Source organism: Cucurbita moschata, unplaced genomic scaffold, assembly GCF_002738365.1.
Source record: "Cucurbita moschata cultivar Rifu unplaced genomic scaffold, Cmos_1.0 Cmo_Scf00016, whole genome shotgun sequence".
In the NCBI taxonomy this organism is placed as follows: Eukaryota; Viridiplantae; Streptophyta; class Magnoliopsida; order Cucurbitales; family Cucurbitaceae; genus Cucurbita; species Cucurbita moschata.
Window position 1 is genome coordinate 2,648,156 of NW_019268532.1, and position 25,295 is coordinate 2,673,450.

The 25,295-nt window shown below is 37.6% G+C and overlaps 5 protein-coding genes and 8 non-coding genes across 16 annotated transcripts in view; 2 read left to right on the top strand and 11 right to left on the bottom strand.

Moving 5' to 3' along the window:
- Window positions 1-3,850: 3,850 nt before the first annotated feature.
- Window positions 3,851-6,325, top strand: LOC111454579 (protein indeterminate-domain 1-like). Its single transcript, XM_023096080.1, has 3 exons — window positions 3,851-4,627; window positions 4,718-4,887; window positions 5,501-6,325. The coding sequence occupies exons 1-3, from the start codon at window positions 4,104-4,106 to the stop codon at window positions 6,157-6,159; spliced, it is 1,353 nt and encodes a 450-aa protein (XP_022951848.1). The 5' UTR covers window positions 3,851-4,103; the 3' UTR covers window positions 6,160-6,325.
- A 1,615-nt stretch (window positions 6,326-7,940) lies between these two features.
- LOC111453969 (deSI-like protein At4g17486) lies at window positions 7,941-12,909 on the top strand. Of its 2 annotated transcripts, XM_023095223.1 has the most exons (6): window positions 7,941-8,319; window positions 10,217-10,477; window positions 10,581-10,868; window positions 11,104-11,341; window positions 11,494-11,584; window positions 12,390-12,909. In XM_023095223.1, exons 2-6 carry the CDS (start codon window positions 10,264-10,266, stop codon window positions 12,399-12,401), a joined length of 843 nt encoding a protein of 280 aa, XP_022950991.1. In that variant the 5' UTR covers window positions 7,941-8,319; window positions 10,217-10,263; the 3' UTR covers window positions 12,402-12,909. The 2 variants fall into 2 exon arrangements, with proteins under 2 accessions (XP_022950991.1, XP_022950992.1); XM_023095224.1 differs by lacking the exon at window positions 11,494-11,584 and having other exon boundaries at window positions 7,942-8,319.
- Window positions 12,910-13,047: 138 nt separating this feature from the next.
- On the bottom strand, window positions 13,048-19,082 carry LOC111453967 (lysophospholipid acyltransferase LPEAT1-like). Of its 2 annotated transcripts, XM_023095215.1 has the most exons (9): window positions 18,485-19,082; window positions 18,212-18,331; window positions 18,046-18,083; window positions 17,823-17,887; window positions 17,446-17,514; window positions 14,811-14,944; window positions 14,046-14,186; window positions 13,789-13,852; window positions 13,048-13,432 (listed from the first exon to the last, which is right to left on the bottom strand). In XM_023095215.1, exons 1-9 carry the CDS (start codon window positions 18,980-18,982, stop codon window positions 13,413-13,415), a joined length of 1,149 nt encoding a protein of 382 aa, XP_022950983.1. In that variant the 5' UTR covers window positions 18,983-19,082; the 3' UTR covers window positions 13,048-13,412. The 2 variants fall into 2 exon arrangements, with proteins under 2 accessions (XP_022950983.1, XP_022950982.1); XM_023095214.1 differs by lacking the exon at window positions 13,048-13,432 and having other exon boundaries at window positions 13,464-13,852; window positions 18,485-19,081.
- A 2,394-nt stretch (window positions 19,083-21,476) lies between these two features.
- Window positions 21,477-22,885, bottom strand: LOC111453970 (peroxisomal membrane protein 11A-like). The gene is made up of 2 exons (XM_023095225.1): window positions 21,836-22,885; window positions 21,477-21,696 (listed from the first exon to the last, which is right to left on the bottom strand). The coding sequence occupies exon 1, from the start codon at window positions 22,709-22,711 to the stop codon at window positions 21,968-21,970; it is 744 nt and encodes a 247-aa protein (XP_022950993.1). The 5' UTR covers window positions 22,712-22,885; the 3' UTR covers window positions 21,477-21,696; window positions 21,836-21,967.
- The window catches only part of LOC111453968 (protein BRASSINAZOLE-RESISTANT 1-like), a 7,926-nt gene continuing 4,107 nt past the window's right edge, over window positions 21,477-25,295 (bottom strand). For both annotated transcript variants that reach the window (XM_023095218.1, XM_023095221.1), the window contains exon 4: window positions 21,477-21,696. The gene's annotated coding sequence lies outside the window, so the exon portion shown is untranslated. The remainder of the gene's footprint in view (window positions 21,697-25,295) is intronic.
- TRNAK-CUU lies at window positions 23,879-23,951 on the bottom strand. The gene has a single exon. It is a non-coding gene; the product is annotated as a tRNA-Lys (tRNA).
- On the bottom strand, window positions 24,062-24,134 carry TRNAK-CUU. The gene has a single exon. It is a non-coding gene; the product is annotated as a tRNA-Lys (tRNA).
- TRNAK-CUU lies at window positions 24,256-24,328 on the bottom strand. Its single transcript has one exon. It is a non-coding gene; the product is annotated as a tRNA-Lys (tRNA).
- Window positions 24,439-24,511, bottom strand: TRNAK-CUU. Its single transcript has one exon. It is a non-coding gene; the product is annotated as a tRNA-Lys (tRNA).
- On the bottom strand, window positions 24,620-24,692 carry TRNAK-CUU. The gene has a single exon. It is a non-coding gene; the product is annotated as a tRNA-Lys (tRNA).
- Window positions 24,758-24,830, bottom strand: TRNAK-CUU. Its single transcript has one exon. It is a non-coding gene; the product is annotated as a tRNA-Lys (tRNA).
- TRNAK-CUU lies at window positions 24,979-25,051 on the bottom strand. The gene has a single exon. It is a non-coding gene; the product is annotated as a tRNA-Lys (tRNA).
- TRNAK-CUU lies at window positions 25,162-25,234 on the bottom strand. The gene has a single exon. It is a non-coding gene; the product is annotated as a tRNA-Lys (tRNA).

Here is a 25,295-nt window from a genome sequence, read left to right on the forward strand (position 1 = left end):
GGTGTAGAAACCTCTTCCTAATAGACGCGTTTTAAAACCTGAGGCTGACGATGATACGTAACGGGTCAAAGCAGATAATATCTGCTCGTCTAAAGAAGTCTACGAATATTATAGACAAGTTATACCGAAACGAGGTCTCTCGGTATGCACGCACTCACTCACTCACGACTGCAACTGCGACCAAACCGAGTCGAGTTTTTCACATAGAGTGAAGGATTGTGAGGTGAAATAGCAGGATGGGAGGCCCACCGGCTGGCTATATGAATAGCATTATTGGAAACGGGAAGAAAAATATCAAAAAGCAACTCAAAAAGTTGATCAAAATTGCAATGATTATCCCCCTGTCTCATCCTTTTCTCCTTTTTTATCACTCACATAATTTATTTATTTATTATTATTTTTTTTTTGTTAAATAATTGTTCGCACGAGTATCGTTTCAATAATATCTCTTAATTTCTACTCCATTATAGGTTCGAGAAATAAAGAGAAGATGTATATTAACGAGATATACAGTAGAAAATGATTGAATAGCAGAATTCTCAAAATTTAGAGACCGGACATAAACATGAAAACTAAAGAATCTATTAAACACAAAATATGGAATATGTCAATAATTTATTAGACACAAAATTAAAAATTTATAAATTATTAAATATGTCAGTTATAAATTCGACCACACCCCTAGGCCATGTGGCCTAAGTGAGCTACCATGTGGTACATACGTGTATCACAGTGTGGGCGAGCGTGCCGAGACAAGTGTCTTGGGTGACTTCCTTTGAAATGAGTTTTCCAAAGACAGTATTGGGCAGCACGGGTGTGCCGGTATTGCGCCCCAGCCTGTGTGTTGGAGGTTGCTACATACACTCGCTATCCGGCACGGTATCCGTAAATGACATGGCATGGACATGAGAGGGCCAATGCCTCGATAGAACCCGAATGAATGGATGTTCGATAAGTCCCAATGAGATGAGCGACACGCAGGCCCGTTCTTGATGACATGACCGAGTGAGTTACGATGATCGACGACACCCCGAGACTCGGGATGGTGTCAAGACATATGGGTCATGTCGATGGAGATCAAAATGGCAAGATGAGACGCAATGGTGCATTGAGAAACCTTGGCCCCGAGCAGATGTAAGGTTGAGCCGAATGACTTGACCTAGTGTAGAGGCAAGTCAAATGTGTCGCAGACGATTAAACATACACGCACAGGCGGCGGTGTATGGTCGAATAAGTTTGAATTTCGCACAAACGATGTTCGATTGACAAAGACAAACCTCGTCTAAAGTTCGACGAACCCACAAAGTCGAGGAGAAAAATATATATGGGGCTTAGTTCCCCGTAAGGCTGGTCATGAGCCTGTCAAGATCACGACGTCGTGCGGTAAAAAAATGTAGGACCGTGACAATTGTTATTACTAAACTAACCATAAGAAAAAAGTGTATGCCACATCATTCAACCAGAAAATTATTACCCAACTGTAAGAAAAAAGGATAAGGTTACTATGATTTTCATACATCCAAAATTACTATAAAGTATTAACCCCAATCTTTCACCTTTTCCTCTTACAATTTCCAATAAATATAACACACCCAAATTATTTACCACTAAAATTATGAGCTAAATAATATGTCATATTTAATTATTTATAAGGTCACGTAGAAACAAAATATTTATAGAAAAAAATTTGTCATTAGTAGTCGCATTTTAAAACTATAAAACTGACGACGATACGTAACGAATCGAAGTGAACAATATCTACTAGCGATTGTTTGATCAATATTAATCTTTACGAGAACATAACAACGTAAATAAATTTTTACCTTTTTACTCTAATTTCAACTTAGAACCCTCCGGATATAAAATTACATTTTAATGGAAATCAAAATTATTTTTATAATTGAATATATTTGTAACAAAAAGTAAAATATTAGAACATCTAAAGGCTAAAAGTGTAATTAACAAAATATAGAATTTAAGATAAAAATTAACCCACACCCATTAAAAATGAGAATCTTGCAGGATTGTTCATATTAGTTAAGCCATAGCCCCATCATTTCACCCACACAAAAAAGGAAAAATGGCATCTTTAAAAGGGAAATGTCGAAAAAGCCCCTAGAGTAATTTTTATTAATTATTATATTTATTTTTTTGAAAAAATAGGTTATGTCTATTTTCAGTAGCTGTCCTCACTTCCAAATCCAGACAAAAAGGGATATTTATTTACCTTTTTGAGCGTGGAGTTATTATCACATGTAACCAAACCTACAGTATTGGATCTGTAGCCTTTTCTACTTTAAATCTGACTCCTCTATTTATCAGATCTGAATCTTCGTATTTTTACACGTGGCGGGATTCTCGCTAGCCACTTGTCCTTTTTTTTTTGTACTGTAAGGTACAATGTTTACGAATCATTCGCCCCGGATTGTCCCCGTGACTGTTTTTTTATTACCGAAACTACCCCGCCGCAGCCGGAACACGTGCTTTCACTATGAGGGTGTTAGTTGTAATTTCACATTGGTTAACATCCATTTGATAATCTTTTGTTTATAGTTAAAAAAAAATTAAAAATAAAAATAAAAACTTGATTCTGTTGTTGAAATTTGGCTTGGACTTTGAGCGAGGTTAAGGCTATGGTGGTCACGTCGAGGTTATCGTGGTTGCGGTCAAGCCTAAGGTGGCAGGTGTTAGAGCTCGAGTACGAAGCTTGGGAAAGCAACCATTTTCAAAATTCATAAGGAACTTGATAATCGGTAGAGCAATGATAAGACAACCCTATTCTTCAGTCCAACGATCCAAGCTTTTGTTGAAAGAATAACCCTTGAATCAAAATAGTTAACACCTCTTATACGAAATTTGGATCAACCAAGAGATAAAGTTAGAATTATATTACCTTTTACAATTGAAGATCTAGAAGCAAGATTTGGAAACCTTGTTTTAAATTGAGTTGATCAAGGCTTGATTGAATGCTTTGTCCAATTCTACCACCAGAATTGTTTAAAACTATGAATGACAAATATGATGCTTGGATTTCTAAGGGAAACGTTTTAATTTAAGATATGAATTACATTCATCCACCAATCTGAATTTTACTTAACATATTGTAGGTATTTATAGTCTTCCAACAAAAGACGTTTGTGGATGAAATTTATTCCCGATTGACTTTTACATAATTTATGAAATTAAAAATAGTTATTTTTAACCAATGTTACATGGTTGAGTGACTAATACGATAGATTTAAAATTAATGGAGCTCTCTGCGCGTAAGTTTGATGTGGAGGCTCTCATTTAGTGAGCCTCGGTTTGAGGCTTAGGTCGATCCTAGGTTCAGTCCTTCTTGAAGGGTCACACTCAATGCTCCATTGCGGGCGTAGTCGTAGTCTAGCCATTATTTGAAAATATCTTAAATTTATTGGTTTCAAATTATCTACGTGGCATTATAAATTTTATAAATTTAACTATTTAAAAAACTTTTATAAAATAATAATGAAGTAATTCTGAACTTCAAAATCATAAAAAAAATACGAAATTTCTTATTTAACCTAAAAATGTCTCATCGTTCGAGAGTATAGGTGGCCGATTAGGGGTACAATGGTCTTTTTGTTAATCGTGTTTAAATAATTGGACTAGACGACAAGCACCGGTTGGGGTAGTCCGACTCGGCCCGACAAAAATCATAAACCCGCAGATCCGGACACGTGGCGCAACAAATTAGCAGACAAAAAGATCAGACTTCCCGTGGGGCCCAGAGCATATCCAGCCTAACCATAGTTGAAAATTTTTAACCATGGTTAGCGCGCCGCTTTTAATCTTTTTTAAAAAAATTTCTCGACCCCAAGAAAAAGAAAGTGACTCGCAAATTTTAAATTTCTGTCTCTTTCTTCAACCTCCGTCTCTCTCTCTAGTTCCTCTCAAGTGTGAACTGTGAAGTGGCCGCCGCCTCGAAGGGACCACGAATTTCCGGCCACACATCCGTCGATCTAGTTGATTTTTATTTGAACTTGAGAACTCAAACCAGATAATGCTCTGTTCATCTGTTAGTACTTCGATCTCCGACTACAGTTTTCTGAATCGATTAAATTAGGGCTTCAAATCATCCTCTAATGGTATCGGCAGAGAACAATTCTCCAACGGCGGCGCTTACGGCATCTTCCTCGCAAGGAGTTGAGCTTGAGATTATCGACGCCGTGGCTCCGCTGAAGAAGAAGCGGAATCTACCAGGAATGCCAGATCCTACGGCGGAGGTGATAGCTCTGTCGCCGAAATCGCTTCTAGCTACGAACCGATTCGTGTGCGAGATCTGCAACAAAGGATTCCAGCGAGATCAGAACTTGCAGCTTCACCGACGCGGCCACAACTTGCCTTGGAAGCTCCGACAGCGGACGAGTAATGAGATTCGTAAACGAGTTTACGTCTGTCCGGAGGCGTCTTGTGTCCATCACAATCCGGCTAGGGCACTCGGCGATCTCACCGGTATCAAAAAGCACTACTCCAGAAAGCACTGTGAGAAAAAGTGGAAGTGCGAGCGGTGCTCGAAGAAGTACGCCGTTCAATCGGACTGGAAGGCGCATATGAAAACCTGCGGAACAAGAGAGTATAGATGCGATTGCGGAACTTTGTTTTCTAGGTATAAATTAATTCATCAAATCTTCAATTCCTCAAATCCTCTTCCACTTCCTTCTTTTATTATTTCTTAAACCTTATTAATTTTTTAAAGGAGAGATAGTTTCATCACGCATCGAGCCTTCTGCGACGCTTTGGTGTTCGCAAGCACGAATTCCAACGCGATGGTCCCCGCGGCAGCGGCAGTTGGTTCTTCGCCACCGGCGCCGCCACTGACGCCATCTACCACCGTGCTGTCTCCTGCTTTATCGATTCAAAGCTCAGGTAACATTAAATGCCCATTCTCATTCGGTTGTTTTGTTCTTCGATTGCTAGATCTAGAAAAAGTAATATGGCTGCCGGACTATAACGTGGAGTAAGAAATTTTGCACTATTAATATTGATATAAGGTCTTTCGAAGAAATCAAAGTAAAATCAAGTGAGCTTGCGCTCAAAATGGATAATATCTTACCTTCATTTTTAACAAAAATTTGTATTATGAAAGAGATCTGGAGAAGGCTGTTGTCTTGACTTGGTTCACTGTTTTTCATTTGGAGTATTAAATTTGTCTGCATTTTGTTCTCTTTGCTGATTGTCGGTTTAAAAGCCATTAAAACTTTTGGATTCACAGATTAGGGATAGGAGGGATGAGCTCTCTTACTTAGACTCGATTGAACTAGGAAAAAGTACAGAGTGATAATAGGAATTTATATAAAATATTGAATCATAAAGTGGTTAATTAGTGGCTAATTAGTGGGAAGGTTTTGTTCTTTTGAGATTTTCTAACACTAATTAGGAAAAAAGGCTTAATCATTGCTGTCATAATGTTCCCTCAACTGTTAAGGCACACACAATGCAGCATGGAGTTCTGTTTATCGTATGACTTTTCTGGTTGCAGAACCACCGGACAATCCCATCGGACCTCCGCCATTAACACCGCCAGTCACAGGCCTAACCTCACCCACCGCCTCCAACATAACCAACCCAACAAACGGCTGTGGCATCAGTGGTGGTACAAGCGTTTTCGCTGGTGTATTTGCTTCTCCTCCTATTAGTGCCCAAAATCCACCCCATCAAATCACCACCTCCGGCAACCGGTCAGACGGCGTCAATAATCCCCAAACCACCGCCATTGAACCCACATCGCTCTCTCTCTCAATGTCTCTCTTCCTCTCCTGCACAGCCTCAGCCTCAGCCTCGGGCTCATCCCTCTTTCAGGAACATCCACCACATTACTCCTCATCACCCCAGCCCGCCGCCATGTCCGCCACCGCTTTACTACAGAAGGCTGCCCAAATGGGCGTCACCGCCTCCAACGCCGCCTCTTTTCTCCGAGGCACCGGGCTCTCAATATCGCCATCTCCCAGCCAAGCCACTTTTGCCTCTATGACGGCTGGGCTGGAACTTGGATTTGGAAACGAGCCCGCCACACGAGATCTCCTTGGACTTGGCATGGGCGGCGCAACCCCCGGCAGCGGTTTTTCGGGTCTTTTTACGTCCTTTGGTGAAGCTGCTGCACCTTACGGCGGCGGTGGCGGCGGGAGTAATGGTTCGTAAAATCAACTGTTGTGTAATGTGTATAACAGCTGTTGTTTATTTGGTGTACAGAGAACGAAGACATGCAGCTAGCTGCTGGGGTTACCACTTGGTACTACCATAATTCTTAAATTTTGTTTCATATATTGCCGAATAATTATATAATATGTCCCTTTTTCCATTAACTTATGCTTTTCTTGTCTTATTATTATTAAATTTTATTCTTAAAATAATTATCATTATAATTCAACTCTTTTTTTAGTAAACCCAGTTTTTTTTTTTTTTTTTTAATTTTATTTTCACTCATTTTTGTCAAATATTTACAACTTAAAAAGACAAGTCTCCGTTGAAACAAAGATTGAGCGTTCCAATCTGGGCCATTGCCTGGTCAGATTCCCACGTTGTATTCAGTGTGCTGAGCTGGCAATACCATCACTCTGATAGTTGGGTCAGCTTCACTTATGACGGTAGGTCCATTTTCTTCCACGTGGCGATGTACCTTAACTTGCGTGTCTGCTCAGCCACGTCATGAAAAGAGTACGTGACGTCGTTTCGGTTTCTGGGCCTAAGGCCAGCTGACGTGGAAGACACTTGTAGCATTCTAAGTGGGCTTATATTATAGCTCTGTTTTTAGAGCTATAATATAACATTTCTCCGATAAGCTTTCAGTTTTTTATTCAAAGTAATCTGTCTTTTAATTTACATTTCATTAAATAAATATTTATTTAAAATACAATTTTGTCCATCTAAATTTAATTTCTATATTTTTAATAAATCTTCTATTATTATCTTAAATTAAGTAATATTAAAATTAATTTAATAATAACAAAATTTATCCAATACGAAAGTTATGTTAAGATATAAGATATAATAGAATTAATCACATATAAATTAATAAAAAATAATAATTTCTAATTATGACGTTTTTTTTTTAATAATAAAGGCTAATTTTTCCTACTAATTACAAAATTGTTATTTTTATACCAATTTAAAATTAAAAAAAGATAAAAAAAAAAAGAAATATATATATATATATATATATATATATGGATATATATTCTAAAGTATATAATATTCATACATTAATTATTTTAAACTTTCAACGTCCAAAAATTATCACGTTTGTTGATGTGCTGACTTCTCGCTTATATATATATATATATATATATATATATATATATGTCACATTCAAATATTCATAATAAATAGCTTATTCACCATATTTTATTTTTCTTCCGAGTAAAGCTTTGATACAATAATTTACAGGTTACTTTCATTCGCTATATTTATTCACGAGCTTGTAGAAAGCTCGTGTGTTGTGTATTTAAAGTACATAAATTTATAAATCTAATAAAAAATTAATTAATAAGATATAGATAAAATAAAGATACAATATTATCCCACGTGTTAATATTAATAAAATTTACAGTACTTTAAAAATTGGGAGGGTTTAAATCTTTCTATTCTCCAAACCCTAAAATGTCAAAAACCCATCACTAATGATATTATTTGCTTTGACCCGTTACGTAGTGCCCGCACAGTTTGAAAACGCATATGTTAAGGAGAGGTTTCTACAGCCTAATGCTGTGTTGGCGAAACTAGCTTCTTGAGTTGTGAGCAGAGAAGAGAGAGACAAAGACTTGAGCCGGGACATAGTTAAGCGAGTCCCGAGTGACTACGAGCGATGTGATACTCGGGGCGGTCGAGAAATTATGGGATTTAAAAATAAAAAAACAAAATGTAAAAAAATTGGAATGAAAAAGAAAGAGAAGAAATGGATGAATGGCCAAAAAGGAGGAGAAGGAGAAGCAGAGCACGTGGTGGGAAGAGAGAAGGGTTTGGAAAGGGCAAAACAATGACACGAACTTTCACTGTATCATCTTCTTGCTCTTAGCTTCGCCATTATTCAATCTCCGCTCTACTTTTCGCCACTTTCTTCCCTTTCCCACTCCCACAATTCACCCATTTCAACCCTTTGACGCGCATACACACAGCGAGAGGCGGCCAAACGAGGATTTTCAGCCTTGTTTCTGGTCCCTCTCCTTCCCTTTTCCCCCTCCCCTGTTTCTGCATTTCATTCTTCCACTTCTTCATCTTTCTGGGTTTCCATTTTGGTTTTAATGCCCTCTCGCCGAAGCTGTTGCGTCATTTCGATGCCCTTTCTTGGATCCTCTTGAATCCGTGAGTTTTCTTGTTCGATTCACCTTCCATTTGCGTTTTTTTTTGTTTTTTGCGATGTTTCTGAACTGGCTTTTCTTGTTTGATGTTTGTGGATGTTGAATTGTTCGGGTTTTCTTGGTTTGTGAGATATAAGAACTCGTGGATGTTGAATTGTTTGTTTGCTTTTTGTGTTTTTGCTATTGAATCTGTGTATTATCGTCCCTTGGTTCCTTATCTTGATTTGTAATGATTGAGGTCTGTAACGCTCTAGCAGAAATCATGGTTTCCCGTTTTGGAGTTTCCTTTTCTGGTTTGGTTATTGTCATTCAGATCTGAGTTCAATTTTACAATTATTTTCTTCTTGAATTGCTTACTGTAATCGTTCAATTCCTGGATTGAAGAACGTGCTGCTGGTTCTACCAACTGCTTAATGATTAATTGTTTTGTTGTTGATTTCCCGAGGCACATTTGCTCGTTAGAAATCTTTCATGATATTGCTCCTTTAATTTGAAGAACATAATTCTGCTACTTTCCAGTGATAACCATTGGGGAATTTTCATGGACTAGTTCAAGGTTTTATGTAATTTCGGTTTGATTTTGAAAATTCGGACTGGAGGCACAATATATTTGCCTTGATAGTTTCAACCATGTGGGAATCTTAGATTTTAGGCTGTCGTATGTGTATTTGTCGGGTTGTCCATCTAAACCTAAGGCTGTTATAGATGCAATAACAAAACTTCGTATGAAAATATTTCGAGAAATCTATGAAGTCGAATTAAGGGGAGAACTTAGCTGGGTCGTAAATGCACCACAACTTTGTTTTCTATATCCATTTATATTTTTCAGATTCCCTTGAACTTTGATCAAAACGTTGCGTCAACTGGATATGTGAACTGGCTTGACCTGCGTGTTGAGCTAAAAGCATTAAGCTGATCAGGTGTTCTTGTTCCATGTCTTGGTAATGGTTGTAAGATCTATTTAGATTTTGGATATGGAAATGAAAGCACTGTCAATTGTTCGAGTTATTAGCCTCCTCTAGTGTAGTGGGGGTAAGGGAACTAACATATCTTCTTTATATAGTAAAGAATTAAAGTATAAAACGAATGAAGAAGTCGTGATGACGATGGGGCTACCTGGCTTACTATTATTTATTATAATCATTGTGTAACCGCCCAAGCCCACCGCTAGCAGATATTTTCCTTTTTAGGCTTTCCCTTTCGGGCTTCCCCTCAAGGTTTTTAAAATGTGTCTGCTAGGGAGAGGTCCCACCCTTACGAAAAATGCTTCGTTCCCCTCTCCAACCGATATGGTATCTCAAAATCACCCTTCGGGGCCCAACGTCTTCGCTGGCACTTGTTCCTCTCTCCAATCGATGTGGGATCTCACACATTGTCTTTTTAGATTTGGAATTGTGATAAGATTGTAAGGTTAAAGAGTTAATGTAATCATTATTTACAAGTTTGTATCAACTGAAGAACAGATTCAATCTTTTTCCAAAATTAGGCTAACAAAATGAGGGGGAACTATTTCTAGAAAACAATGAACTCAGCAACTTTCCGGTCATTTTATCTATAGCAATACTATCAGATTCTGCTAAATTGTTTAAGTTTTGTTTACCCTTTGCTGCTCTTCTTTATTATATTGAGTATTCAAATAGACCTCGCATTCTAAAGTCTTAACGAACTTCTAAGTTTTCAGGCGTCCGAGCACATTCATGGTGTGGTGCTCGAGTAAGATAGAGAATAATTACATAATGTTGAAACTTGCACAGTTTTTACTCTTTCCAAAATTGAGGGGTGAAGATATTTTCATACATTAGGCCAAAGTTCTTCAGCCATCTGAAAATGATATCATGAATCTATCATTGTCTTCGGACATCCCCATATCGGTTATTTATTTGCTTCTGTCCATATAGCAGGTTGCAGAAGGGCATCAGCTGAATTCAAGGTTTTCTTTGTCAACAAAATGAAAATGAAGCTTGGATCCAAGAAATGGAAATCCATCGTCCCTCGTTTTAAAGGAAAATCATCAGCTCCCTCGTTTTCTCTGGTTTCCAAATCTAAGTCGGTTAAATATTGTCCAGACAAAACGCCGGTCTATCTAAATGTGTACGATTTAACCCCGATGAATGGTTATGTCTATTGGGCAGGCCTTGGTATCTTTCACTCTGGTGTAGAAGGTAATGTCACAAACTTATCTTACAAGACCATCTTTGATCTGAATTTAGAAAGTTTGTAATGCATTTTATTCCTTTCTGAGAGTAAAATGTATGCATTGTGCAGTCCATGGTGTAGAATATGCATTTGGAGCTCATGACTATCCAACCAGTGGCGTTTTTGAAGTTGAACCTCGACAATGCCCCGGCTTCAAATTCAGGAGGTCAATATTGATTGGCTCGACCTGCCTCAATCGTCATGAAGTCAGAGAGTTCATGGAGCAACGCTCTTCGAGCTACCATGGTGATACATATCACCTCATTGTCAAGAACTGTAATCATTTCTGCAAGGACGTCTGTCATCAATTGACTGGGAAATCAATTCCGAAATGGGTAAATCGACTCGCTAAAATAGGTACCTCTTCTGTTCCATTCTCTCTTAGAAGTGATTTTCCAGCTGAATCTGATCATCTTAATGCTCGTTCTATCGATTTGATTCCAAAAAGTTTCCAGCTACAATACAATTTACCTTAGTTATAAGAACCTAACATCTAACATATCCTGTTCTATAGTCTCTGATTTTCTTGTTTGGCTAGCTTCCATCATCCTACTATTTATTTTGCAAGTTTAACAAAGGATGAACCTTACAGGTTCCGTTTGTAATTGCATACTTCCCGACTCCCTTAGAATATCTGCCGTAAGACACGATCCCACTTTCCCACCATATGAGACCGAGAGGACGAAGCTGAGGAATGCTTCCAGTTGCTTGTCTACTATATCAAGTCAGCAGAGGCAGCTGTCTTCATCTTCATTATTTCTACGGTCGCCATCGAAAGGCTGGGAATTGAAGAAGCCGAACGGCGATCCCCCTCATGCCTCAAAGGATAGGTGAGAAAATTTGATTGTGTTATAAGTATGTTTTCTTGGAAGAGAAGGGAAAGTTATTATTATTTCGATTTCACATAATTTGTTGGGAGATAGGTTGGTGAGTATATTATGGTGGCAAATCTCTGTTAGATAACAAACCATTAGCCTTGCAGTGTAAATGTATGTCTGTTTCTGGATCGTATCAATGAATGGTCCTTACCATGCAGCTCTCTGTCATTTCAAGCTACCCCCAACCCTCAAAAGGTAAGTGTCTAAAACTATGCATACTCATATCCATTCTCTGAATTTCCTGGCCTTTTAAGTGAATTCTCTATGGCTTTTACCATTAATTTTGTATGACATGGCTAACTGGTACTGTGATATACATGAATGACAGACAAAAGTAGACAAATAGACAAAAATATAGCGACAAAGCATAAGATTTGTTATGTTGGGCTGCTTTATTTTGTCTACTTGTTCTTCCTTTGTCATTTGTTATGTTGTACCAATATTTGTTTGATGAACATATCGATTCATCGTTTTAGTTAATGATGTTGATAGCAATTATGTAGAATCGTGATTTAAAGTTTACGAGTATAATTTGAAGTTTTAAGTTCTAAAGCTAAGTTCGAGAGTAAACAATAGGGTCAAGATAGGTGTTTTTCGAGGAAAAAAAAAACCCCTTTTCCTTGGTAGTTCACGAGGGGTCGGGATTAGAATATCTGACCTTTTTAGATGTTTGTTGACTTATAACTCCCTATTCTACATTGCAATGAGTTTTCATTGTGGTTGTGAAATTATAATGACCTTTGGTTTGATTTATTTTAGTGAAGACATTCATCTTCTAAGAAACATTTTGTGCGACCATTATGACCAACTTATTTCATGTTTATGGATTCAAATCAACAATCAATAATGAGAATGTGCATAATCGAGCTCGGTTATACTATTAAAAGATTTCTTCTAAGCCTACCTTTTCGGTAGATCTTTACAAAGATTTCTTACCTTTTCGGTAGATCTTTACGACTCACAAATTCATCGTAGGAGATTTCCATTTTCTTGTTTACAGGGGAAGCTATAAGCTGGACGTCGTCGTCATTCACTAATGGTCACTACTCTTAAATCAACAAGCTCAAGGGATAGAACTTTTTGGAGATAATACCACTTGGAATTACTCTTTCATTGGCTACTGTTTGTGTGGTATGTCAATAATTTTGAAAGAAAAAGGGAAAAAGAAGGAAAAATCTCGTGTCCCCAATATCTGGCTCTCTGTGCCTATTTGTTTGAAAGTGGGACCTCACAACTCACAGGCATCCCAAGGCCAATGGGAGAATCCAATGCGAGTGTGCCCTGAACTTGATTGGTATCGTCCAAGGGCCCTTGTCCTTTTCAACTGCAACCCAATTTATACAGACAAATTTGATAACATGGGGGAGCTATGGCGATCATGGAAAAACTCGAAGCCAATGTATAACCAATACCTAAATGACTTCAACAAATCTCCCCTCATCTTACAGATTCTTTTAGTTTGAATTTCCATCCACCAATAGTATCTGTCATATATAGTATTCAAAAAGAACAAAAAAAAATGAGTATGATAAGAGGAAGTGGGCATGAGATCTTGATAAGGTATGATTTCCTTTGCTACTATCATTACCTATTGGTAAATAAATAACAATAGTATTCATTATAATGTGTAGAGGAAAGAATAAGAAATACGATATCTCTACCGGAGAAAAGGGTCGAAACCCGACGATGATATTTGCAGGCAGCAGCATTCCATGAACATAAACCACTGGTAACAGAAGCTCAGCCTGCAGGATGTCATGACTCTAAAGCAAATTATGATGAGATTCACATATGAATAGGAATCCTCAGCAAAATTGTAAGTCCTAAACGTGTGAGACTCACGTGGACGCACACAAGCTACTCGGGGAAAATTGACAATCCCATGAAAACAAATCATACAAACAAGTTTATTTGAGACGACATATTAGTTAATGAATGCTTGCACACGGTGATGGTGATGGTGGTGGATGTGGTGTTTTCCATATAATTATCATCTACAAGAATTTACAGATGACATCCCAAATTAGCATTGGCGTGGTATACCTGCAGGAACACCAAAGAGACACCTCAGACATGTTCAATTCTGTCGACTCTTTTTCATTTTCATTCCCAAAATAGAAGTTTAATCCAGGCCTCAACATGTTCATGTTACATCATGCTTAGGCCAACAGAAACTCGCCTCCGCACTGAATGAAAAAAACTACACTCAAATATTATTATGTTTGTTGTGAAATACAGGCCAAGAAACGCACTCTAGTAGTTTTTAGCATAGATGGGTGGGTGCGTGCGTAACTGCCCCCCATCATAACAGTGCATAAACCTGGACAAACTAAAACTAAACTGGAACTAGTAAATTCAGTCGTCTTTCTGATGCAAAACACTACGGATGTTATTATTACCATTCAGAGCAGCAAGATAAACACGCTTCTCTGGGAGCCCAATATCCGAAAGCAGCATATTTCCCTGCAGAAGAGAACAGTTGCCATAACTTATCCACATACATCACATTCAAATAGGGCGTTGAAATATTTAAAAGGGATTCAGAAAGGTCTTGAAGTTTTCGTCATTGTCCTCGTTGCCCTTTAAGAGGCATGTTTAATTAAAATCTCTGATCACTCTCCTATATGAATATGGTGCAACGAAAGAGAAATCATACCTCTTTGGCCATAAACCTTCTGATATTACTAGCATAAAGCTTAGGATCATCCTTTTCTTCTTGTGATGGGACGTAGACAGGCAATCTTATTACCTCCAAGTGATTTACAAATTGACAGAGAAGAAGTAAAAAATGACGCCCCTGCGAATAGCAATTCAAACATATCTTAAAGTGGGGTCTTGAAACCTTTACAGTATAAGAATTGCAACCACAAACGAGTTGGTTCAACAATTTTAAGTAAAAGCAACAAACTCACACAAGGATATGGGTTCAAACCATGTAGCTACTACTAAAAATGTTCAATAGTTAGAAATTACAACATCAAAAGTAAAGTAATAAGGTTAAGTAGTTATCTTGTGGGATTAGTTAGGTGGTAAACACTCATGGTTATCCTGACAAGAGGGAAAAAATTAATTGTAAGCCATTAGTAATTTAGATTAAAAGATAGATCATTTTTATACCACTCAAGCTTCTAAATGTTCCAACTACCAATCGAACTTGCAATAGTTCACTACTAAAAAATTCATTGAAAACTTCTTACACCATTATACCAGAGTCTGGTAGTTAGATCATAAGAACTGTAGGCCTTACGAGAAACTTCACAATCAGAATATTTAACAGATATACTCAATGAATTATAGCATTTAAGAAAATAGTACTGCACCACCCAAATGGATGATGTTACTTTCACTTAACTAATTCTCTTTAAAATATTTTACGAAGAAAACTTCAAAGGAAAAAGTAAAATAAAATAGAAAGCCTTACTCCAGCCATTGATTCCCAGGCCAAACTAAATCTCTGATACGGATATCTTAAAATCAATGGAAGAACAGGAGCTTTCGACAAAAATGCCCCCGTTTTAAATGGTAGGAGATACTCCCCATTGGTAGTTGTTCCTTCTGTAGAAGAAATAATAACATATAAAACAACTTGGACAATTAACAAACACATGCAAAAATGCTAATATAACGTTATCGGTGTTCATATTCTTTTATTGCTAAATAAAACATGAACTTTTTTATTAGCTTGAAAGCTCACCTTTCAAGATAATTATTACTCATTAGTCCTGACCTCTGATAAAGGAAGCAGCAATTTGGCCATAATAAAATGTACACTCTTTAGCAGTGATAATTGGCAATTTTTAATAACCATCATTCAAATCAGTGCATCTTTATATCTAATTCTAAATTTTAAAATGGGAGATATTGGAGATTTGTTTTTAAGTTTCATCACTCTTATATTAAAATATTCTAAACATGTCCTCTTACTAAAAAATTTACATCTATCTTGCTCACTAATTTTGCATGTCTCTGAGGAAACCTACATTTTAATCATTCCATAAAAAATCAGACGCCTAAAGAATAAGGCTTTTTGCCCCAGCAGTTCTTATCCCCTCATGTACAAAATTATAGCCGAAGTTTTGGCTGAAGAGCTCAAAAAACTCTCCCCTTCATTTCCTCTTCCCAATGTCCTTTCATGGAAGAGAAGCAAATTAATGATTCTTGTCTAGTGGCTAATGATCTTATTGATGATTTAGTTAAGAATAAAAAAGGACCTTGTTTTCAAGTTTGACCTTGACAGAGTTGATGGAACTTCCTTTTTTGCAATTTTGGAGACCAAAAGGTCTTAGGAAATGGACTCTCACCATCAAGAGCAAATCAAAAGAGAACATTCTTGCTTCAAGAGGATCCATATCCCCCTTCCCTTTGCTGTTGCTTTAATGTGGGGATACAATGTTGTCTAGATTTCTCACCTCCAATTTGCTGATGACAAATTTTAGGAGTTTTTGGATCTAAACAGAACCCTCTCTAAAACAAAGCTCACTGGTTGTTCCTAATAAACCCTTGCCCACATGTTTAATTGCTTTGGTTGTCCATGGAGGAGTGGCCCTGTTCTTATTGAGGCTTATGTCTAAATGTCAACCCTCGCAAAGCTTTAGGAAATTGATCATTGAAAGAATTATTTGCAAGCTTGATATGTGGAAGAAAACTCTTCTCCCGTAAGAGAAGTAAGCTCACCCTTATCCAAGCCATCCTCCCAATCTTCTAGCCTTACCAAACGTTTCTTCTCAAAATGCCAAGCACTGTTAGAAAGATCCTAAAGAACAACCGCATATAAAGGTGGCTTCCATCTTATTCTTTGGCACAAAGTTTGGCCTCCCTATCTCTCAAAACTGGAAACAATGAAAACAAGAATTTGGCTCTCTTCTCTAAATGAATTTGGAGATTTCCATGAAGGAAGTCTTCCTTTGGCACAAACTTATTGCTCTGAAGTATGGAAGTGAAAGAAAAAATGGCTGGAGGACTTCTTTCACCCCCAACATAAAATATAGAGGCCCTCCAAAAATTTCCTTCATCCTGGAAAACGGAAACGAAGTAGGATTTAGGAAGATAGTTGGATAAGAATTTAGGAAGATAGTTGGATAAGAATTTAGGAAGATATTTGGGTAAGAATTTAGGAAGATAGTTGGTGGGCTCCTGCCCTCTTTCAGCGTCTTTCCCAAGACTTTATAATCTCTCTAATGGGAAAGAACTCAGCACCGACCAAATCTGAAACAACCACTTGGGCAAGAATTTTAGCCTTAGAATAGATCTTTACGACCTTGAAGTCCAAGAATGGGTCCCTCTCAGATGATAGCTGGTCTTGAAATTGACTTTCAGGCACAGGCAACTCCTTTAGCAAGTCTTCAATAAGGATCTCCCCATTCTCAACCTAAATCACTGCAAAGCTATTTGAAAAGGCCTTTGCCAAAAGGGTGGAGGTATTTGTTTGGGGAGCTCTCTCTTGGTTGCATAAACAATGAAGACAAGATTCAAGTACGTGCAGAACATCAACACCACCTCATTTTTCACTTTCCCTAGAGCTTGGAACTTCTGGAAAGCTATCTTTGGAACCTTCAATTGGTCTACTCCGAAAAAATGACACTGACTCTTATTTTGGAAGGGCATCCATTTGAAAAGGAAGTCAAGATTTTGTGACTCACTTTCATCAGAATTATTTTATGGACCTTATGACTTAGAAATAGTAGAGTTTGTCTAGACTAAGAGATTGCTTTTAGCTTTTTAATCTCTCATTTTTGGCCACTAGGTGTAAGTGAAATAATTCCTTCGGTAACTACTCTATTAATACATTTTACCCTTGGAAGGACTCTCCCCTTGTTGTTCCGTGTCGTTAAATCTATTAAATTCTCATAATTTATTTTATTTTATTTGTAAGAAAAAAGTAATTTGCAGGGCTAAATAAAAGAATTATTATTTTTTAAAATAGTTATTAGTAAGGTAAAAGTAAACCTTGCTTATATAACAAAACCAAGACTCCTCAATTATCAAAGTACGATAAGTTCAGGCATTTTGATTCTCTTAGGTTAAAGGGGCAAGCATAGAAGATGACATTAAGAAACCTGGAAAAAGCATCATCATGGGAGCAGAGCTATTCTTCACAGCTTCTCGAATTCTTTCACTCACAACACCTATAAACAACAGTGTAATAAGTATCTGGAGACCAGATGCAGAATTAAAAATGAACATTAGGTGAGAAACATTTTGCGGGACTAATATCCTCGATTGAACTCTAATGCAACGATCATGCAATATTGAGAATTTGCAGTAAGATTGTGTAAACGATGATGGTTTCCTATGTTATCTTGAAACACTTCACTAGCCCAAATGAGTGACTAGATAGCCAATAGTATGAATGAGTCTCTCTAAATAAGTTTCAAAAAGCAACAACAACCAAAAGAAAATGTCAAAGATGATTGACAGTGAGAGCACGACGCACCTGAAACACCCTTGGATTCAGTTGTCTTTGACTCCCGTTGAACATAAACACAGCCAAGGCACTTGCTGTCACAAACAACAACAGGTAAACTTAAGAGCTATAAAACATCAAACAGGGCTAAATTTTTGGATTTTCCTCTAAATTTTAAAGCTAAATCGTTCAATGAAACAAATATTTGGAAACTAGAGATTGGAAGATGTACCCAAAAGAGAAAAATTCTTACCTGATAATACCAACTAGAGGAAGTTTAGCCACTGATCTCTTCAGCCAAAAAGAAAAAAGAAAAAAGAAGAAAAATTGAGGATCAGAAAAGCCAACCCAAAGATGAACTAAACTGTAAAGTCATACATATTGTCAGTATAATTATGCCAAAATTTGTTTGAACAAACCTTAGCAACAAAGCTGGGAAAGGAAGAAGACATATGATACAAAATATCCAAATATGATACATGGTTGCTGATGATAACCCCCGGTCTTTCAGACTCTTGGGAATTCTCTTGCCCCTCGTTCTAAACATCAAAGAAGAGGTAAAAACAAATAACAATGAACACCAAAACAAGCTCAAAGATCAAGAGGTGAAGATACGTATGAACTGATGAGGCATACGAGAAAGCAGAACCGAACAATGGCGGAGTCTCAACTTGGAAAATATAAAAGCACACCTCGTTAGTTGACTTGTTCTCATTCGGCGGGATTCGATTAACTTCCGAAATCCAATAAAACCCTAACACGAATAACATAGCTCTGGACACGAATCTTCCAGACCAAACAATCACGGACCTCCTCCATCCCACCATATGCGCGTAATCCTCCTGCTCATCCGTCTCCCTATTTGGATCATAAAGCAACGTACAAATTCTGCAAATCATGTAATAGAGAAACAGCAAACTCATTCCAAAAACCACTCGTATTGGAACGATCGTAATGAGCGCCATTCCGAGCAGCACCTTCTCCATCCACGGCAGCTCCCCGCGGCCCATGGTGCCGTAAGCATCCCGACGGGAAAACGGAGCATATTTGAGGTGGATATCGTCGGAATCCTGGTCGGCGACGGCGCCAGAATCGGGGTTCAACAATGGGCGATCATCCCTGGCAGAGGATTCATCGGATGCGTTGGATTGGGGTGGGTCGAACCTCAATTGCTGGAGCTCGGACGCCATTTTCCCTCCCCCAAAAACGCGAAATCGTTCCGATAAAGCTTTTCTTTGGTTCGCTTTGCTAAGCTCCTCAAGAACTCAAGACTACGATTGCGTCGTCACAGCGATTTTCTTTTTACTATTTTTTCTTTTTTTTTTTTTAATTCTTAATTCGCCAAATTATTAAATTATTAAATTATTATAATATTTTTTGCTTTTTTCTTTTTCAGAGTTTATCTTATTAAATTAAAAACTAATTTTGACAACCATTTTATTTTCTATTTTTGGCATTTCGTTTTTTTCTTTCATCTTTTTAAAGAAAAATAATTAACTTTTTAATCAAATTTTAAAACAAGACAAACAGAAAAAAAATAAAAATAAAAATATATATAAACAATTATTGGTTTAATTTATAAAAATTAAATATCAGTCTTAAATTATTAAAATTTAGCTATTTTTATAATAATATTTAATAAATAAAATTATTATTATTATTATTATTTAAAATTATTGAGATCTACGGTGAAGACTTTTCGACCAGTGAGGAATCGCAATCTTACTGGAAAAATACTTATTTAATTAAACGTTTGGGCCCACTGTTTGAGCTTCGATTTGGTGCGGCAGCATTCATCGTTAGAATGTAAGCCTGACGCTGTTCTCACCGTTTGATTTTAATCGTGCGCACCATATGATATTTGTTTTTTTTATCAATATATTATTGTATTTTTCTTTCTTTCTTGCTATTTTACCATTTCTTTATTATTATATTTATCATATCTCATATTTTTTCTTTTATTATTTTTAGTCTCCCCTCATTTAGTTCAATTTGTCATTATACATAATTTTATACATACTATATAAATTTGTTTTTATTATTTTATTAATAATGTATTATAAGATTTATATATTCATAATATACTTATTATTAATAAATGTAAATTAAATTAAAATTTAATTAGTTAAAAAGATTTTAAAATTGACTAATGAAAACCGCTCGAATCCAATGCCCTGAAACCCTAAGGGTTCCTCCGCAAGGTTGGAGGGTGAGTCAGAGCTTAAGAAATCTAAGGATTCCTCTGCAAGGTTCGTCCACGGAGGGTGAGTCGAAGCTTAAAATCAAGCTGAAAGGCGTAGTCGATGGACAACAGGTGAACATTCTTGTACTACCCCTTGTTGGTCCCGAGGGGCGGAAGAGGCTAGGTTAGCCAAAAGATGGTTATTGGTTCAAGGACGCAAGGTGCCCCTGTTTTCAGGGTAAGAAAGGGTAGAGAAAACACATTGAGCCAATGTTCGAGTACCAAACTCAACAATAAATATATATATATATATTATTTATTTATATAAAATTCTGATAGCACTCTGTGTGAATACTAAAGACAACTATTTGATTATCAATGATCTTATCATCAGACGTCTTAAATAAAAGATCCAACAAAACAATCTTCGACCATAAGAGTAACATTGAAATTCTTATGAAAGGTCGAGAAAATATTGCAACCTTGAAATCACAATCCTATCAATGAAAACAAACTAAAAGAAATGGAGAGCTCAGAAACTCAGCAGAATATCCCATGGAAGAAGTTGAAATGAACAGAAACTGAGACATGAGAATCCCTACCTCCCATTCAGTGCTCAAAATTCAGCAAATTTTTCAATACAAATGAAAAGGGGAAAGATCATGGAATGTAAAGTGAAAGAACCCAGAATGAAGAAGCAGAAAACTACCAAAATGTTGATGAAACCAGGAATGATGAAGCACAAAACTACCGAATGTTGATGAAACTAGGAATGATGATGTGAGATCCCACACCGGTTGGAAGGAGAACGAATCATTCTTTATAAGGGTGTGAAAACATCTCCCCAGCAGAGACATTTTAAAAATCTTGAAGGAAAGTCTAAAAGGAAAAGTCGAGGCCAATATCTGCTAGCAGTTGACTTGGGCCATTACAAATGGTATTAGAGCTAGACACCGGACGATGTGACAGCAAGGAGGCTGAGCTTCCAAGGGGGTTGGACACAAGACAGTGTGCCAACAAGGATGCTAGAACTCGAAGGGAGTGGATTGAGGGGTCCTAGGCAGCAGTGATTGGAGAAGGGAACGAGTGTTAGCGAGGACGCTGGGCCCTAAAGAGAGGTGGATTGTGAGATCCCACATCGGTTGGGAAGAAAACGAAACATCCTAACCTCTCCCCAGCAGACGCATTTTAAAAACCTTAAAGGGAAGTCCGAAAAGAAAAACCTAAAAAAACAATATCTGCTAGCGGTAGGCTTGGATTGTTACAGATGAAGCAGAAAACTACCCGAGGGTGATCAAACCAGGAATGATGAAGCAGAAATTTACCAGATGTTAGTCATATATCTGAGGCAGAGATTAGAATTGCTACAACATATTGATCATATCATATGAATTGGGTTGGATTATAAACTTCATAACATATCAAACATTGATGTGAACCTAAACAAATCTAAAAGAATAAAACTTGTCTATTGGGCTCATAATAGAAACTGCAATAACTCCTTCAAACAATTCAAATTCATTCAACTTTTCATAAAAATGTGCAATTTTATTCAGTGTAAATAGGTTGTTCTCTAAGAAATTACTCAAACAACCAACAGAGCTCCAAATATTTCATGCTTATACGCTATTAAATCCATCATCTAACTAGGAGAGTTTGATTCAAAGAAACTAACCAATCCGAACATGAACACTCTGGTAGGTGCCATGGATCTTCATACTTCTGCACAGGAAAACAACATATATATAATCACATCAGAGAGCTTCCCCTGGATAAAAATGGCAGCTACCAACAAGATAAACTGAAGGATTTTAATGGTAATGGCTGTAGAACCCATGTAGAGATTAAGCTGAAATCTTACAGTTTCAAGCTCTCAGATCTTTTGGGATCAAATTCCCTTTGAACTATGCTTTATTGTATGATTTGTTTCATATGATCTGTGAAAGAATCCCAAATAAACAGAAAATTTAGCCTAGTAAAATTGAAACCTATCTCAGCATGATATCCAGTTCTTATGAGTGCTAATCAAAGCCGAGAGAAGCCCAGCACAAGATAGAAAAAGCGGCCCTGAAAGCCGGCCATTCCCATCACGAATGTCAGCCAACGCCATGAATCCATCGGCGAAGTCTTGAACGATTGAAAGTTTCTTCATCAATTTTTTCGCCTGCAACTTCTTCATCTTCTCTTCCTCTTCCCGATTTCCATTTCCCTTAGACACCGCAATATCCATACTCGCTTTCAAACGCGCCTCGTCTTCAACAATCTGATTGAAATCCCTAAATTTCAACGAAATACTCCCAATATAACCAATAAATTCCGCCCACGCACTGATCTTCTGCAGACGACTAGAGTATCGTTTATCAATCAAACCAGCTTTAATCAACCAAATAAACTGTTCGATGAAGTAATAAATCCCCTCTCCGCCATACGCGACGATCGCGAGCACAAGTTCTTGGCTCGATTCAAAATGCGAGTTTCTCAAAGCGTTGAGGTCCTGCACGAACTTCCCAAGGCGGAAGGCTTTACGGCTGACGCCGACGTTGGACTCGAAGCTCTTGAGACGTTGCGTGAGAGGAAGGGATTCGGGAAGGGCGGAAGAGGAGAGGATGATCTTGGTGGCGTACCTGGAGATTTTCAAGAGCTTGTCAACGCCGTCTCTCTTTGCGAGGTAAGCTTCGAGATGATTGAAGAAATCTCTATGCTTCTCGGCTGACGACGGGGGAGATTTGGATGCCATGGCCGTGCTAGGGGCGGAGAGAATGGAGGCAGGAGAAATCTCTCCCAATTTGACCGGAGAGTTGTTGAATGAGAGTATCGGAAGAGAACCAATACGACGGCGTTTTGTAATCTCTTACATTGACTAGTTATGCGTGCCATGAGATTTCCCCATATGTGAAGTCGATAGGAGAGTGGTTTAAATTTGTGTTTTTCTTTTATTTTTTGTATTTTAATTTCACTAAATTAATAAAAATATCTAAAAAATTTATATTTTTTTCTTAAAAAAAAAAATACTTCAAAAACTATTCTTACACTTTCAAAAAAAAAAAAAAATCTAAAAAAATACCATTAGTTTTAGATGAAAATTATTAATATTTGTTTGAGAAATAGGCGTTTTAAAAATACTCTTAAATTTTCAAGAGTGTTTTAAAAATACATTTGAATTTTAAAAAATTTAATTAATACCCTTAAATTTTTTTAAAAATATTTAAAAATACCTTAACTTTTATTTATTTTTTCAATCCCGCTTGTGGTTGAAGTAATATATATTTTTTTAATAAAAAGAACATCAAATGAGGTTATAGGGAGAGCATGCACTTCTAGGCTCTATCAATAAAAGCATATGGGAATCGAGAGTCTACGTTATGGGATAGCTAGCCTAAAATCATTAGTCAAGCTTAACTCAAGCTTGAAATATTCTATCAAAAAGTCAACTCAATTGGTTCCAAAGTTAGAGAATTCAATAATTGTTATATTCAAAATAGAACGAAAAAAGAACCAACTAGATTAAAAGCTTTGAGCTCTCCCAACTGAGCTAGACGGGCCATATTTAATAAAAGAATTAGACATTCACCCACTGTGGGGCTCAAAACCCACAACTACAAGGTCAGGAGCCTTGCGCCGCTCTACCAACTAAGCTAGATGGGCCATATAAAAGTACAACCTTTTGATCTCTTAAACGAGTGTGTCCTAACCCACAACCACAAGGTTAGGAGCCTTGCGCCGCTCTACCAACTAAGCTAGATGGGCCATATAAAAATACAACCTTTTGATCACTTAAACGAGTGTGTCCTAACCCACAACCACTGCTTCTTGCACTCTAACAACTAAGCTAGACGGGCCACAATAAAAAACACAATCAACCTAATTAATACACTTCTTCACCAGTCAAAAGTATTTGAGGATTCGCCCACCGTGGGGCTCAAACCCACGACCACAAGGTTAAGAGCCTTGCGCTCTACCAACTGAGCTAGATGGGCCATATAAAAGTACAACCTTTTGATCTCTTAATCGAGTAACTTAATTAGTGCTTCTTGCACTCTAACAACTAAGCTAGATAGGCCACACCAGTCAAAAGTATTTGAGCATTCGCCCACCGTGGGACTCGAACCCACGACCACAAGGTTAAGAGCCTTACGCTCTACCAACTGAGCTAGACGGGCCATATAAAAGTACAACCTTTTGATCTCTTAATCGAGTAACCTAATTAGTGCTTCTTACTAAGCTAGATAGGCCACACCAGTCAAAAGTATTGGCCACACTAGTCAAAAGTATTTGAGCATTCGCCCACTGTGGGGCTCAAACCCATGACCACAAGGTTAAGAGCCTTGCGCTCTACCAACTGAGCTAGACAGGCCATATAAAAGTACAACCTTTTGATCTCTTAATCAAGTAACCTAATTAGTGCTTCTTGCACTCAAACAACAAAGCTAGACGGGCCACACTAGTCAAAAGTATTTGAGCATTCGCCCACCGTGGGGCTCGAACCCACAACCACAAGGTTAAGAGCCTTGCGCTCTACCAACTGAGCTTGACGGGCCCATATAAAAATACAACCTTTTGATCTCTTAATCGAGTGTCCTAATTAGTGCTTCTTGCACTCTAACAACTAAGCTAGACATTCACTGGTCAAAAGTATTTGAGCATTCGCCCACCGTGGGACTTGAACCCACGACCACAAGGTTAAGAGCCTTGCGCTCTACCAACTGAGCTAGACGGGCCATATAAAAGTACAACCTTTTGATCTCTTAAACGAGTAACCTAATTAGTGCTTCTTGCACTCTAACAACTANCGTGGGGCTCAAACCCACGACCACAAGGTTAAGAGCCTTGCGCTCTACCAATTGAGCTAGACGAGCAATATAAAAATACAACCTTTTGATCTCTTAATCGAGTAATCTAATTAGTGCTTCTTGCACTTTAACAATTAAGCTAGACGGGCCACAATAAAAAACACAATCAACCTAATTAATACACTTCTTCACCAGTCAAAAGTATTTGAGGATTCGCCCACCGTGGGGCTCGAACCCACGACCACAAGGTTAAGAGCCTTGCGCTCTACCAACTGAGCTAGACGGGCCATATAAAAGTACAACCTTTTGATCTCTTAATCGAGTAACCTAATTAGTGCTTCTTGCACTCTAACAACTAAGCTAGACAGGCCACACCAGTCAAAAGTATTTGAGCATTCGCCCACCGTGGGGCTCAAACCCACGACCACAAGGTTAAGAGCCTTGCGCTCTACCAATTGAGCTAGACGAGCAATATAAAAATACAACCTTTTGATCTCTTAATCGAGTAATCTAATTAGTGCTTCTTGCACT

Bases quoted from the DNA above. Each gene is read 5' to 3' on its own strand.
- LOC111454579 (XM_023096080.1), top strand. From the start codon at position 4,104: ATGGTATCGGCAGAGAACAATTCTCCAACGGCGGCGCTTACGGCATCT. The intron at 4,628-4,717 runs GTATAAATTAAT...AATTTTTTAAAG, and splicing joins TGCGGAACTTTGTTTTCTAG to GAGAGATAGTTTCATCACGC. The intron at 4,888-5,500 runs GTAACATTAAAT...TTCTGGTTGCAG, and splicing joins TTTATCGATTCAAAGCTCAG to AACCACCGGACAATCCCATC.
- LOC111453970 (XM_023095225.1), bottom strand. From the start codon at position 22,711: ATGGCATCCAAATCTCCCCCGTCGTCAGCCGAGAAGCATAGAGATTTC.
- LOC111453969 (XM_023095223.1), top strand. From the start codon at position 10,264: ATGAAAATGAAGCTTGGATCCAAGAAATGGAAATCCATCGTCCCTCGT. The intron at 10,869-11,103 runs GTACCTCTTCTG...TGAACCTTACAG, and splicing joins AAATCGACTCGCTAAAATAG to GTTCCGTTTGTAATTGCATA. The intron at 11,342-11,493 runs GTGAGAAAATTT...TTAGCCTTGCAG, and splicing joins CCTCATGCCTCAAAGGATAG to TGTAAATGTATGTCTGTTTC.
- LOC111453967 (XM_023095214.1), bottom strand. From the start codon at position 18,982: ATGGCGTCCGAGCTCCAGCAATTGAGGTTCGACCCACCCCAATCCAAC. The intron at 18,332-18,484 runs GTGTGCTTTTAT...TTTGATGTTTAG, and splicing joins AGAACAAGTCAACTAACGAG to AACGAGGGGCAAGAGAATTC. The intron at 14,187-14,810 runs GTAAGGCTTTCT...TGCTATTCGCAG, and splicing joins CCTGGGAATCAATGGCTGGA to GGGCGTCATTTTTTACTTCT.